General features: G+C 37.3%; 2 protein-coding genes across 2 annotated transcripts; one reads left to right on the forward strand and one right to left on the reverse strand.

Moving 5' to 3' along the window:
* The first annotated feature begins 3,001 nt into the window (after positions 1-3,001).
* Positions 3,002-5,748, forward strand: LOC111404064. Its single transcript, XM_023032789.1, has 2 exons — positions 3,002-4,160; positions 4,313-5,748. The coding sequence occupies exons 1-2, from the start codon at positions 3,002-3,004 to the stop codon at positions 5,746-5,748; spliced, it is 2,595 nt and encodes an 864-aa protein (XP_022888557.1).
* Positions 5,749-8,585: 2,837 nt separating this feature from the next.
* On the reverse strand, positions 8,586-14,247 carry LOC111393485 (hsp70 nucleotide exchange factor FES1). The gene is made up of 8 exons (XM_023019032.1): positions 12,430-14,247; positions 12,154-12,245; positions 11,485-11,635; positions 10,271-10,398; positions 9,971-10,129; positions 9,690-9,875; positions 9,076-9,282; positions 8,586-9,005 (listed from the first exon to the last, which is right to left on the reverse strand). Exons 1-8 carry the CDS (start codon positions 12,683-12,685, stop codon positions 8,982-8,984), a joined length of 1,203 nt encoding a protein of 400 aa, XP_022874800.1. The 5' UTR covers positions 12,686-14,247; the 3' UTR covers positions 8,586-8,981.
* Positions 14,248-14,495: the final 248 nt, after the last annotated feature.

A 14,495-nucleotide genomic window follows, 5' to 3' on the forward strand; every position in this document is an offset into this window, starting at 1 on the left:
TATTGAAAGTATAATATATCAACATTGCAATATAATTAAGTGATCACAAATTCAGAAAGGATTACACGCAGAAGCACATGTAGTAACTAGATTTACTCTCAATAAACTTTGCACAGGTCATCACTCAACCCAATGGAAACATTTGCCTCACCTTTCTCATTATCTTTCATTTTATTATCATTTCTAGGACAATTTCTTTTACCATGTCCAAAATTTACCACAGTTAAAACACATCTTACTTTTTGCACTTGCCTTAAACCTATACATGCCATCAGTACCAAATAATAACCACAAGCAAATTATAGACATAATTCACACAAATCGTAAAATAGACTTACCTAAGGTCACATGTAATTCTAACAGTGTAAAAAACACTAGCAACAAATTCACAAAGAATTTGAGGTAAATAATTCTTAGGTCTAGCAACAGGCAATGGTTACCCCTTCACGGTAACCTCAAACCAAACGTCAACCCACACGATGACATCTAATACAAAAAATAAATAATTACTCTACAAAATAGTTTTAACTGCAATAATAAAAGGCAAAAAAAATGATACCTAACAGACCATGTCTGAAGATCTGTAAGTATGTAGAGATTCAAATTCATCACTTTAGAATTATCACTATTCGTCCTAAAGTCTCCAACAATCGCAGGAATCAATGATCCACAATCGAATCCCAGACGTGCGAAGAACCACTCCATCCAGATTCCACTGTACAATGTAAAACAGAAAACAAACAACATCAAAATGTCTAAAATGATGTTAGGAACAAACTGCCTGAAGATGCCTCATACGCTCTACTAGTGGACCTCACTCGCCACCGCATGAGCTGTCGGACAGCCTCACACGTCGATCACGCCTCCACCCGTACTTCACGCTGGTGGTCTCCATTTCACCAAACGCTTTCTAGATTGGTCGAAAATCAAAAAAAATAGATGCTATTTTGGGGCAATTTTCGGGACAATTTTTTTATCTAATTTCTGCTTCATTTTTGCCAATTTTCTAGACTTTTTGGTATATTTCACAAGTCAAATCCACCACCTTGAAGCTCTGATACCAATTTGTCAGGAAAGCTTGCTCCGATGATGGTCAAAACGGTATTTTTCGGACTCAATCCAATGTTATCTTTCTCTACCAAACAACCAATCCAACCGGCTTTGATCCACAACCTATATATTCACCTCGATTGCTTCTCGATTTGATACCCAATACCTCCCAACTCCATTCAAGGTTTAGTACTCATGGCCATAGCATGTCTTTGAGCGTCAGATGATTTTTTGGATCGGCCATTTATGTATATTTTTGTCAAAATTGAAAGTTTAAGACATCATAACAAGTATTATAATAGTGAAGTATAGATCATTCCCTAAAACCTGAGTTACTGTCTAATAACCCAAGTAATCCTACTAGTTCCTTGATCTGGTGATAATATTAACACAGAATTAGTTTATTATTAAACTATATTTTAAACTTAACATAACTTCCATGTTCAATAATTGAAGCTGCAGGAAATTTTGATAAAGAAGATGTGTTCTATGTATGTTTAATCTCGTCTATCAAGTTATGAAAATTATTTCATCTTATGTTGACGATCAAATTCGTCTAAATTATTTAACAATGTGTCTCAAGTAAAATCAACCATACTTCATGCTAAAAACTAACTTTCTATGCATATTCCAATAAATCCAAGTAAATTCAATCTCAATAAATTTACACTCTCACAAAAATTGTACAATTATATATGTACCTTCTACCCAAATTCATAATTTTTATTGTTAATGCTAAATTTTGTATTTTACATCTCTGTTTGAACTCAAAACTAGTTCATAAATCGAACAAAATCTTGAAAAAATAACCAAATTAAAGATTAAAATTCAACACAAAATCCTAAGTCAACATTCAAATTTTGAAATCAAAAGTTCCAACTAGCTTACATCGTTTGTCCCAATTAAAAGAGATTAGCCACCCATCCTCAAATTATACAAACATGAGATAATGTATCAAATTGATTATATCGCTGAAAATATGTACAAGCAGGAAAGAAGTTGTTAAAATCCATCCTTGAATCTTGTAGCTATATATATATATATATATATATATATATTTCAATTTTCTATTTTGAGAAACAGTTTTTTCAAAATGATACTTCAAAATGCATTTCCAACAAACTTAAAAAGACAATCGAAATAGAAAAGTGAAAATGAATTCAAAACTAAAACAAAAATTTGGGCCCTAACCTTTTGTTGCTTCTGAAAATATTTTGTCAGATGCTATAAGCCTATTATTTGTTTTATAATTAGATTATGTTTTGGGTTTAGAGGAAATTATACCCGCGCATACTTTTCGCCACAATTATACCTGGTATGTTGTTTTGTGTGCAGTGGTGTGCTCACGATTGCTTCCTAGCGTGTGGTGTGTGCGGTGATAGGTAGTAACGGATAATTGCGGTGATAGGTTGTAACGGATAATTAGACAATTATTTTGGCCAAGATAATTTCCTAATTTCCTAATTTCTCTTTTAGGTCCAATTAAGATTAGCTTTATAATTTGTTTTTTCCATATTGCTCTTTTATTACAATAATGTTTGCTCTTGTAATTTGCTTTTCCCATAAAGGGGTATCTTGTAATGGCTATTTATTAGCAATAGAAAAGTGAATAAAACCATAAAAATGAATTTGTCTTCAACCTTGTGTTGATTTAGGAGTTTTATTGGTTTACTCGAATTAACCAATACAAGGAGGCCTCGGACCTCTCGAAGTGTCCAACCATATCACCATTATAGGTCGTCAACGCAAGAATGATCATTGGTCCTTATCCGTCAATCGACCTATTACTCGATCCATATCCGAAGCACGTAACAACTTGGTATCAGAGCCAGCCATGTCCGACCCCCCGTGTTGATAAATTGGAGGGCGAGTTGATAAATTGGAGGGCGAAATAGGCTCGTTGCAACAATCGATGAAATCACTCCAGAAAACGGTAGAATCCATGTTCGCCATGTTCTCCCATCAACGGGAGGAAGGGTCGGGCAAAGGACGCGAGAATGGAGAAGGATCCTCTTACATCAACTCTCGAGGATCTGCGGGTGGAGGATTCACTGCACCAAAAATAACAAAGTTAGATTTCCCAAGCTATAATGGCATGGATGATCCAATCGGGTGGAATTGTCGTATGGAGCAATTTTACGATTTTCACCAAACTGAGGAAGCAGATAAATTGCCATTGGCGGGGTATCATTTGGATGGGGATGTCCAACTATGGTACCAAAGTTTTAAGGCGAGGCGAGAAGGCGTGAACTGGGAAGTCTTCAAATATGAACTCCATCTTCGTTATGGACCATCGCGGTACCATAATTTTTTTGGAGATCTCACGAAGCTTAAGCAAACAGGGAGTGTTCGTGATTACCAAATGGAGTTTGACCGATTATTACACCGAGTAGGATCTCTTTCCAAGGGACAACAAGTGGGATGCTTTATTAGCGGCTTGAAGGAAAGTTTGCGTGTTGATGTCCAAGCATGCAATCCAGTATCCTTATCTGCCACCATTGGGCTTGCACACCTATACGAGTCAAGGCTTATCGACCAATGTAGAAGTGGGCTCTCAGAGTTTAGGAAGGCCCCCACGACTCCCGGGCCTTCTCCTATACCTTCGGCATCACTCACACGGGCACACAACCCCGTCATAAAAAGACTAAGTCCAACAGAATTGCAAGATCGGAGATCTCGTGGGCTTTATTTCAATTGTGACGAGAAATTCTCGCCGGGACATCGATGTAAGAAATTATTTTTCATCGAAGGCATATTCCCTTCTTCGGAGGAATCCGAGGATGAAGTAATTGCGGAGGAAGAGCTTGAAACCAATATACCTGAAATTAGCTTCCATGCTATTTCGGGAACGTCAAATCCAAGAACCATACGTTTACTTGGCAAGATTGGGGGTATCCCAATTACTATTTTGATAGACTCTGGTAGCACCCATAATTTTCTTAATTCTAAGGTGGCTTCCAAAGTGGGAATCAAGGCTACAAAACCAGGGGCATTTTTAGTACAAGTGGCAAATGGCAACAAAATGAAGAGTGAAGGGTTATGCAAATCCACGTGTTTCACCGTCCAAAAAATTGATTTCCAAGTTGATGTTTTCCTTCTACCAGTGGAAGGTTGTGATGCAATTTTTGGCATCCAATGGCTTGACACACTAGGCCATGTTACTTTTGACTTTAGGGAATCATGGATGAGATTTCTTAGGGAGGGCTGATTGGTGGAGTTACGTGGGCATAGAGGGCCTTCAAACAAAATCCTAGCTGGACAGAATTTTGGGCAGCAGTTAAAGAAGGGAAGTCGTGCTTTTTTGCTCCAATTAAACTCCCTGAATCTTGGAGAAAAGCAAGTGAATTAGCAGGGCACATTAAATCCAGAATTGCTGGCCATTTTGAGTCATTAGTCGGATATTTTCATGGAGACTCAATGACTGCCACCTCAACGTATCCAAGATTACAAAATCCATTGGAACAAGGAACTAATCCAATTTCGGTGAGACCGTACCGTTACCCGCATTATCAAAAAAATGAGACAGAAAAAATAGTTCAAGAATTGTTATCAACCGGTGTGGTGAGGCTTAGCACAAGTCCATATTCCTCGCCCGTTTTATTGGTCAAGAAACATGACGGATCATGGAGGCTTTGTGTAGATTATCGGGCTCTCAACAACATCACTATTAAGGATCGCTATCCAATTCCCATCATCGATAAGCTTTTGGACGAATTACATGGGGCCCAATTTTTTACAAAATTGGATCTACGGTCAGGGTACCATCAAATCCGCATGTACTCGGGTGACATCAAAAAAACTGCTTTTCGCACACATGAAGGCCACTACGAATTTCTAGTCATGCCGTTTGGTCTCACGAATGCACCAGCAACCTTTCAAAGCGTCATGAATGAGGTATTTAAGGATTTCCTTCGAAAATTCGTTTTAGTATTTTTCGATGATATCCTTATTTTTAGCAAATCTTGGGATGAGCATTTAATTCATGTAGAGCGTGTTTTTCATACATTAAGGGCTAAAAAAAATTTTGTTAAGCGGGAAAAATGTCAATTTGGCCAAAAAGAGGTTGTATATTTGGGCCATATAATCTCTATACAAGGCGTAGCCATGGATCCCGAAAAAATATCCTCCATAAATTCATGGCCCAAACCGACCACATTAAAGGCATTGCGTGGATTTTTGGGGCTCACCGGTTATTATAGGAAATTTATTCACAACTATAGGATGATTGCTCAACCTTTGACCGAATTGTTGAAGAATGATTCCTTTAAATGGAATGAAGCAGGTAATGGAGCTTTTGAGAAATTAAAACAGGCCATGGCAACTGGTCCTGTTTTAGCATTACCAGATTTTTCTCAACAATTTATTGTGGAGTACGATGTATCAGGAATTGGCTTGGAAGCAGTGCTCATGCAACAAGGACGACCAATTGCATTTTTTAGCCAGGCATTGCATGGAAAAAATCTAGCTTTATCTACCTATGAGAAAGAGATGCTTGCATTAGTCAAGGCAGTTCAAAAATGGCGGCCCTATCTCTTAGGCACCAAGTTTACTGTTCGCACTGACCAAAAGAGCTTGCAATATTTGTTGGGTCAAACAATAACTACGGTGGCTCAACAAAAGTGGTTAGTCAAACTATTGGGGTTTGATTTTGAAATTCATTACAAAAAGGGGAAGGAAAATTCAGCCCCTGATCACTAGGAAGTTCGAAAATCAAATAATGGCCATCTCTTCACCAATTCTTTCTTGGGGCGGATTCCATTAAATCTAACATTGCTGATTCTTCTCAACTGCAAGATCTTGTGAAGAAGATCAAGAAAGGAGAGGCGGTTGGTCCATGGTTTTTCAAGGAAGGTTTGATTTTCTTTAAAAACTGCATTTATCTCCTTTATTCATCACCGTTATTTAACCCTATTATTAAGTAATTTCATTCAAGCACTCATGAGGGTTTCCACAAAACACTCCATCGAATCAAGGCAGTTTTTTATTAGAAAGGGATGAGACAACAAATTAGGGAGTTCATTCAAACATGTGCTGTTTGCCAACAAAACAAGGTTGACCAAGCCAAACCAGCGGGTATGTTGAGTCCCCTCCCTATTCCGTGGCACATATGGACAGATATCTCCATGGATTTCATTGATGGCTTGCCTACTTCCAAGGGATATTCAACTATTTTCGTGGTTGCGGACCGACTGTCCAAATATAGCCATTTTATTCCCATTAAACACCCCTATTCGGCCACCACTATTGCTCAGATTTTTTTTGAGCATGTCTTCAAGCTTCATGGTCTTCCTGAATCAATTGTGTGCGATAGAGATCCGGTGTTCACTGGTTCATTTTGGAGGAATCTATTTCTCTTAAATGGAATTAAATTCAATTTTAGCTCGGCATACCATCCCCAAACTGATGGCCAAATGGAGGTGGTTAACAAGACGTTGGAAATGTACTTACGGTGCTTTACAAGCCACAAGCCTAAGGAGTGGGCAGAATATTCCTACAACACAAGCTTCCATTCATCCACAAAAAAGACTCCATTTGAAATAGTTTATGGGCGGGAACCACCTACTCTTCTTGCTTATGTCCATGGTACGGCAAGAGTGGCTTCAGTAGAAAGATTTCTTCTTGAAAGCGATGTGGTTATTCGGGATATCAAGCACAATCTCAAGTTGGCACAAGAAAGAATGAAGAAGTTTTATGATGCCAAACACTCAGAGAAGGAATTTCAAGTGGGGGAATTTGTCTACCTAAAATTAAGACCATATCGACAATTGTCCTTAGCTCAACGGAAGAACCTAAAGCTTAGCCCCAAGTTCTTTGGTCCATACAAAATTATGGCCAGAGTTGGGAACGTGGCTTATAAATTGGAATTACCACCAGGATCCAAGATACATCCGGTCTTCCACGTTTCACTCCTAAAAAAAACATTGGGGATCATGACATTGTTGCAACTTCCTTGCCACCTATCCCACAAGAATCTGTCCCACACCCACTTCCTCAGGCAGTTTTGGAAACCCGGCAAGTTAGAGGGAAATATGAATTGTTGATCTATTGGCAGAATCTTTCTCCAGCTGATGCCACTTGGTAGGACTTTGATGATTTCAATAACCGATTTCCTTATTTCCTTGTGGACAAGGAAATTTCCAAGGGGCAAGGAGTTGTAACGGATAATTAGACAATTATCTTGGCCAAGATAATTGTCTAATTTCCTGATTTCCTGATTTCTCTTTTAGTTCCAATTAAGATTAGCCTTATAATTTGTTTTTCCATATTGCTCTTTTATTACAATAATGTTTGCTCTTGTAATTTACTTTTCCCATAAAGGGGTATCTTGTAATGGCTACTTATTAGTAAGAGAAAAGTGAATAAAACCATAAAAATGAATTTGTCTTCAACCTTGTGTTGATTTAGGAGTTTTATTGGTTTACTCGAATTAACCAATACAAGGATGCCTCGAACCTCTCGAAGTGTCCAACTATATCACCATTATAGGTCGTCAACGCAAGAACGATCCTTGGTCCTTATCCGTCAATCGACCTATTACTCAATCCATATCCGAAGCACGTAACATAGGTTGTAATGGGGTTGGGCAATGTATATGCAGTGGTAGGTTGCGGATCTATGTGGTACATTTTTGCTATTTATGGACGTAGGTTATAGTAAAGTGGTGTTGGTAGGGCAATGCACATGATTCTCTTTGAAGAACGAAGTCTAAGATAAAGAAAGAAAGGTAGAGCAGGCACACTCTTGCTCTATTTGGATTGGCATGGCTATCCCCCTTTGCTGGTGGAGGCTCGACCTTTAAGCGTGAATTTGCAATGGCAGTGATGATCTATGATTGCTGGTGCAATGGATGTGCATGTGCAGGTAATGGTTGTGATGGAAGTGCATTGAAAGATGTGGTAGTAGTGGCAACGACTTGTGAATCTGGGGCAACAACGCGTTTTGGGTGGTGTCGACAATGGAGGGTATAGGGAAAATGAAGGGGTAATTTGTGACCATTTAATTGGATAATTATGCCAATTAATTTAATAAATTGAGATCGAAAAATAAGTTGTGACCAATTAATTTAGTAATTTATAATCAATAAATAAATTATGAATAATTAATTTGATAATTTGTGAAAAAAAACAATTAAGGCTATTAATTTTATAATTTATAACCACTAAATAAGTTGTAATCTATAAAAATATGTGATTGTAATCTAAAATTTGTCTTTGTACTTGTTGAGTTCTATGATTTGTGATTAGTAAATAATTATGACCATAATTAAATATTATCACCTTGACCTATTTAACTAATATCACTTGATTTTTGAAAGAATTCCACAAATTTGTCAAATTTGACAGTGTCTTCTTAAAGGTTGGTTATGTATATTTTTCCTTCAGCTTATCGTTCTACAAAGGTTTAAATTGTGCAATACTTTACAAAGAGTAAAAATAAAGAATTAACCAAAGTTGGATAAAGAAGTTGAATCATTATCTAGAGAAAATGCTATTTACACATTTTAACATCCATTATACGGGGAAAATGGAAAGATCAAGAAAATTTGAAAAGGCTGATTTTTCAGATGTAAAAGATAAATACAATGTTCAGACTAATGTTCCCTTCGTTATAAATGTACCTATTTCTGTAGCAATACTAAAAACGATTCACAGAAGTACTACAGTTCAACAATAACTGCCCCATTAACAAGCAAAACATGTAAACATAATTATGTTCAAAGTCTCTTAGCCAGTTCTCAGACCCTACCCTATATATCTATTAATATAGTTATGCCTATCCTCAAAGAAGTAAAGGGGGTATACATTTTCACCCAAGTAAAACAAAAATCCAACTCAAAGCCACTACAAAGATCGACACAGATAACTTGTGAGAATCGGAGACGAGGCAGAGAGCAGACAAGGATTACCAAAACTGGAGGGACGAGTCCTTAATCATGTTGGAACTTGCGTATCCACCTGCCACAATTCAAGTTTTAGACAAAAATCGAGTTCATTAAATGGCTAGCTAATCCAATATCCTCCTTACCTTATCGAGCTTTCCCAAGAAAATCAGCTCCACTTCTCTTCTAAGACTTTCTACATCCACTGCGTACTCTTTAAAATTCTCATCAACCATTAATTGCTGCAACTGTTGCCTCATTGTCTCCAATGTCACATCCAATTTACATACTTCCTTGAAGACAAGAGCCTCCGTAGACCTTAGCTGCAATAGGCTTTTTACTGCATATAGAGCCTGCAACATGTGATGCAATCAATTTACTTAATCTAATATACTAAACCACGTATTTCAAAACATATCATTTGGCACGTGTTAGTACGGAGATGTTTTCCGTTAAAATGCATTTTTCAGATGTGCTTCATACTTGTATTGACTCGAACCAATAAGGGTCTATTAGGCAGGGCTTTTGAAATGCTAAAAAGCTACTTTTGCGATTAAGAAGCTGCTTTTTAACCTGTTTGAATAATTTTCTGGAAGTGTTTTGAACCTCGGGAAGCTCTTCTACATAACGTAGAAGCAGAAACCCTGCCAAACAGGCCTAAAAGTACCTTGATTTCAGTGTCAACGACATAGACACGGATGCAAAACAGGTGTGGTTTATTTATCAAATTCTGACAAGGTTAATATAACTGAACAGACACCTTTTCCTGGAGATCAAGATCTGGTGATGCTATTAGATCAACCACAGACTTTAAGAACAATTGGTTGCTGAAAAAAGGCAGCACCGCTTTGTTACTGCTACCCAATTGATTTTCAACCAGATCGGCCACAAGAAACACTGATTTTCGCCGTAATCTGATATCTGTGCTAGAGTTGCTCAGAATGTTCTGCAAGACAAAACAGTCACCAATATCTGTAACTGCAGAAGCAAAAGATATGTTCCCAAAAAATTCTAATCCTTATTCAGTCATCATCAGATCACCTGAAGCATCAAGTGTCCAGCTTCCCTATAGAACGACTCTTGTCCCTCGGGATTATTTATGATCAAGGCTGAAAGAGCATAGAGTGCTTTTATGGCTTCTTCAGTGAATGTAGAATTTACCATCTCCATTAGCTTTGTCAGTGGCCCAAGCTCCAAAATCTGCGATCCTTAAATTTTATTATGCCTCTACAACTTAAATAACTTCCAACATACATTAAAGGCAATTGAAAATCAGGGAAAAGACACCAAAATTCAGTGTAAAAAACAACTTCAACAATGATGAAAATGCTAATGAGATACCTGCTTCTGAACAACAGGGTTATTTTGACTGGCTTTACCAAGAACCCATGCCGAAATAGTCCTTATTTCAGGGTCAGGATGATCAAGTTCTCCAATGACTGCAGTGAGGCCTCCAAGTTTGTGCAAATCTGATAACAGAAGTTCATTCAGATTCTCATAGAAAAGATGCAACGTGCAAGTAGACTGTAAATACAGTGTAGATTTTTGCCCCAACTGTGTAATGCTCTGACTTGGTTTTTTTTTTTTTTTTTTTTTTTTGGGTGTGTGTTATGCCTCAAATAGCCTCTCCACATGAAGGTAAAATGTCTCAATGAAAATTGTTCACAAGAGTATGCAAAAAAGACAAGTGGCGACTTGGCCATCAATCTTTGCAAGTGTACCAACACATCGCCAGTATGCTCTCCCTTTTATTCATGAAGTAGAGCTAGCATGAGGTGAAGTGCCACTCCACATGAAGGTAAAATGTCTCAATAAAAATTGTTCACGAGAGTATGCAAAAAAGACAAATGGCCACTTGGCCATCGATCTTTGCAAGTGTACCAACACATTGCTAGTATGCTCTCCCTTTTAGTCATGAAGTAGCGCTAGCATGACGTGAGGTTTCATGAATAAACTTTCCAGTGTGAGGTACATCGCCTAAAGGGGCCTGCCAACCTAAGATCGCTAGGGTGCTCTCTGCTTATTAACTTATTTTTAACTAGATCATAACATAGCACTGATATGGAGGTGTAGAGTAACACCAACTACGAGATCCATAGTTGACTCAAGACATTATTTGCCTAGTTCATCTACTAATGCTGATAAAGCACCCATCTCAAATGCAAATAATACCAAGAGGAGAGGCTTCCAAGGTTCATTCTCTAGCATGAAAGGTGGGGAATTAACTAATGCTGCACGAGTTTTTAGTACTCCATATATGTACATGCAACCATGGAGGTAAGTAAAAATAATATATTGTTTCAACAAAGCCGATAACAATAAGGGTGGACAAAACAGCAAGGTGCAATAATAAAATAACTCTGAACAAGAGCAACAATGAGAAAATCTGAACGGGAGCTCCCCCCACCCCACCCCACCCCACCAAAACACCCTTACCAAAAAATTAGATGACAAAATATTACTAGAAAGTTCTTATTTTTTATTTTTTTCAAAAAAGGTATAGCATTATTGGAAGGATGCACATAACAATTTGTAAATGGGAACAGAAATGGCACCATTTGCATTATCTACTGGCTCAACAAGTATCAAGAGCTCCTCTAGGGCACGATGTCGGTCTTCAAGAGACAGAGACGAATTATTCAAGTCATCTATTGCAGTTTTCATCAATTGTGCATCTGAAGGCATCTTTAATTTCTCCATTAGTTCCTATAAAGACGTACAAAAGGCAACAGGACAAAAACTGTGGAATTAGAAATATATATTAACTGAAGAAAGTACAGAAGTAATAATCATTTGAGTTCCTAACCTAGAAATGATAGAGGTGAGAGTGTAGATAAATATCAATTGCAAACTTGCACAAGGCCGATAAATAGCTGAAGGATCGGTAAGAGATTATATAAATTTAAGAGCCATATAAAGAACCAATTTCTTGAAAAATGTAAGTACGCTTTTAAATAAAAAAGTGATAGGAATACAGATTTGTAAGTTAAAAATGTAAGACCTGAGATAAAGGCATTGCTTTAAAAGTGTAGAACCTAAAATGGGAAGCTGGGGAAGATGGAACAGTCTTCAGGGATGTGGGCAATAACAGTACAACATTGATATGACAAAGCAGTAGGAAAGGAGTTCTTATGAGGGCCAAATATGAAAAGCCCCAACTGAAATTTTAGTGTTTAATACGAACACTTCAGATACAACTTTGGTACCAAAATAATACACCTTACCTTTATTCCCATCTGGCGTGCCTTCAGCTCTTCTGGAGACAAGCGCTGGACATCTGCTGCTGCTTCCTTCAACTTTGCTGGATCTGAATGCCCTAAATCAATATCAAAACAAAACCTCCATTCAGAAAATAAGGGTGTAGAATAAAGCAAATTATCTATTCTAAATTCCAGATAGAAGGTTGACTAAAAACAAGCAACTTTCATCTTCATGCTTATTGAAGTAGTAGTTCGAGAATTGGAGGTAGACAACAGAGAGAGATAGGAAGAGAAAGGTACCAATAGCCCACTGTAGCATTCCCTCGAGGGAAGAGAAGCCGCCGTCCAATTGGTGTTCCTCTTGGTTGTCACCCAACAACAAAGACGACGAATCATCATCGGTTTGTGCCTTCCTGAGGAGATCTCCCTCCTCCTTTGCGGTTGACCAAAACAGTCCTGTGGATGCCTCTGACTTATTTACACGTTCAGTACTAGCAAAGCTCATTGCTAATAAGATAATCAGAGATAACGAAATTATGGAGATAGATTGCCGCATTGTTGCCGCTACTGTTGCTGCAATTTTGAGTCTGCCTGCAATAGTGCAATTTTGCTCTATATATAAAGAAAACAACTCTAATAATTTATAAGAAGTGTTTGAATTCCAAAAATTCCATACTGATACACCGTTTTATGCCATCAATTTTAAGGAATGCCATAAAGTGTACCAGCAAATGGCCAATTGCTTATTCTTCACAATGCATCGTGCAGTATTCACACGTGGTGTGATGTGCATTAGAATATCATTAAAATACATTTTATCCCTTCAGACGTTCAAGGGCATAAACTCGTGGATTTGACTCTTCAAATTGTGCTGTGAACTGCACACCCAACCCTGGCTACAGAAGCCAAAAGTATTCATCCTATACATGTAAATTTTGGAGGTGAAAAACAGATCTTTAAGTTTTTTTTCTCCTCTCTCTTCTTACACCATGTAACTTTCCATTCTGACCATTGCCTCTTTTGTCATCCTAACCCTAGTCGGAACATTTCATTAGTTATAGAATTCAACCATTTCTACCTTCTTCTTCTCCTTATTGAAGAGTCAAATGTAAAGCTGAAAGGCTCTTTCTTCCCCTATACAACGAAGAAGAGTCCACATAATGGCAAGACCCTTTGTGACTAGAGATTGCTTGTGCCTAATATTAATAGGTCACAGCAAAGCGAAGAAGCAAATATGTGAAATAAACTTAGAGAAGGGGCATAAATCAAGGACCACGCTTAGTTGTCATATTTGTGTCACAGCAGTTTGAGGTGCTTTCATGGAATTTGTGTTAAAAGAGTATTTTGTCACACAGAGATATTATGTAATGATATATTATGGAATTTTGTTATCATTTTGGTATATTTTTTAATACATTTCTGGATATTCCGAAAGAGGAAAATTTGTAAAACTATACAACTGTCAGTGTTAAAATAGTATACTTCTAACATCAATAATAGCCCAAAATGATCATAGAAATAAAGAGATATCATGTAATAATCGGAGCTATATCTATGACATAAAAGAGGACCAGCTGTAGTCACGTGTGGGCACATTTAAATAATCTGTGAAAACAGCATTCAACAAAAATCTTTTGTGCATTTGACAATAATTCAATTATATATAGAAGATGGTCCTAGTGGATGAAACAACCGCTATGATTCTGATGAATGTAAAAAAAGAGCTTGCAAAAATGACTCTATAGCGACTGTTTAAGTTCTGTTTCTTTTTAGTAACATTACTTCATCCACCTCTGTCGACATAATAAATGAAAATTTGACATTGTAGACAGAAAAGCCAAAAAAAATTGATATCTTGATTTTTATTTTTATTTTTTACTATTATGAGGCTTTTATCTGCAGAACATATATTAATCAATACTTCAGTAACTTAATATATGTTGCTCAAAATTTTATGACTTGTAGTGATAAAACGCCGACAATGGCAGAGGGCAGCTGGACAGGAAGGGACTCGAGAGAGGGGGACTGGTTTAACCCATGATGGGGAAGGGTGTCTATACAGAAGTCGAGAGAGGAGATGGTTCTGTTTTATTTTGTATATATTGTTTTTCTTTCTCATCATTCTTTCTTCATAAAAAAAAAAAAAGGGAAAAGGAAAACCAAAGCAGAAATTCGACCAACAAATTAGTGAAATACGATATATAGATGCTACTGCGTATATAATCTACCTGACAGGGTACAAATAATATGGAAGAACACAAAGTATTGGATCAATATGGATATAAATAGGAATTTAGAACCTGGTAGAAGACGGCGAAGGCAGTGAACGGTGAGTTCTCAAATTGTCGTTAAGCCCTTGTTTGAGC

This window comes from Olea europaea, chromosome 1 (assembly GCF_002742605.1).
Source record: "Olea europaea var. sylvestris chromosome 1, O_europaea_v1, whole genome shotgun sequence".
Lineage (NCBI taxonomy): Eukaryota > Viridiplantae > Streptophyta > Magnoliopsida > Lamiales > Oleaceae > Olea > Olea europaea.

Bases quoted from the DNA above. Each gene is read 5' to 3' on its own strand.
- LOC111404064 (XM_023032789.1), top strand. From the start codon at position 3,002: ATGTTCTCCCATCAACGGGAGGAAGGGTCGGGCAAAGGACGCGAGAAT. The intron at 4,161-4,312 runs GTTGTGATGCAA...CTAGCTGGACAG, and splicing joins TTTCCTTCTACCAGTGGAAG to AATTTTGGGCAGCAGTTAAA.
- LOC111393485 (XM_023019032.1), bottom strand. From the start codon at position 12,685: ATGCGGCAATCTATCTCCATAATTTCGTTATCTCTGATTATCTTATTA. The intron at 10,399-11,484 runs GTGCCATTTCTG...TTCTGTTATCAG, and splicing joins GCCAGTAGATAATGCAAATG to ATTTGCACAAACTTGGAGGC. The intron at 10,130-10,270 runs GTATCTCATTAG...TAAGGATCGCAG, and splicing joins ACCCTGTTGTTCAGAAGCAG to ATTTTGGAGCTTGGGCCACT.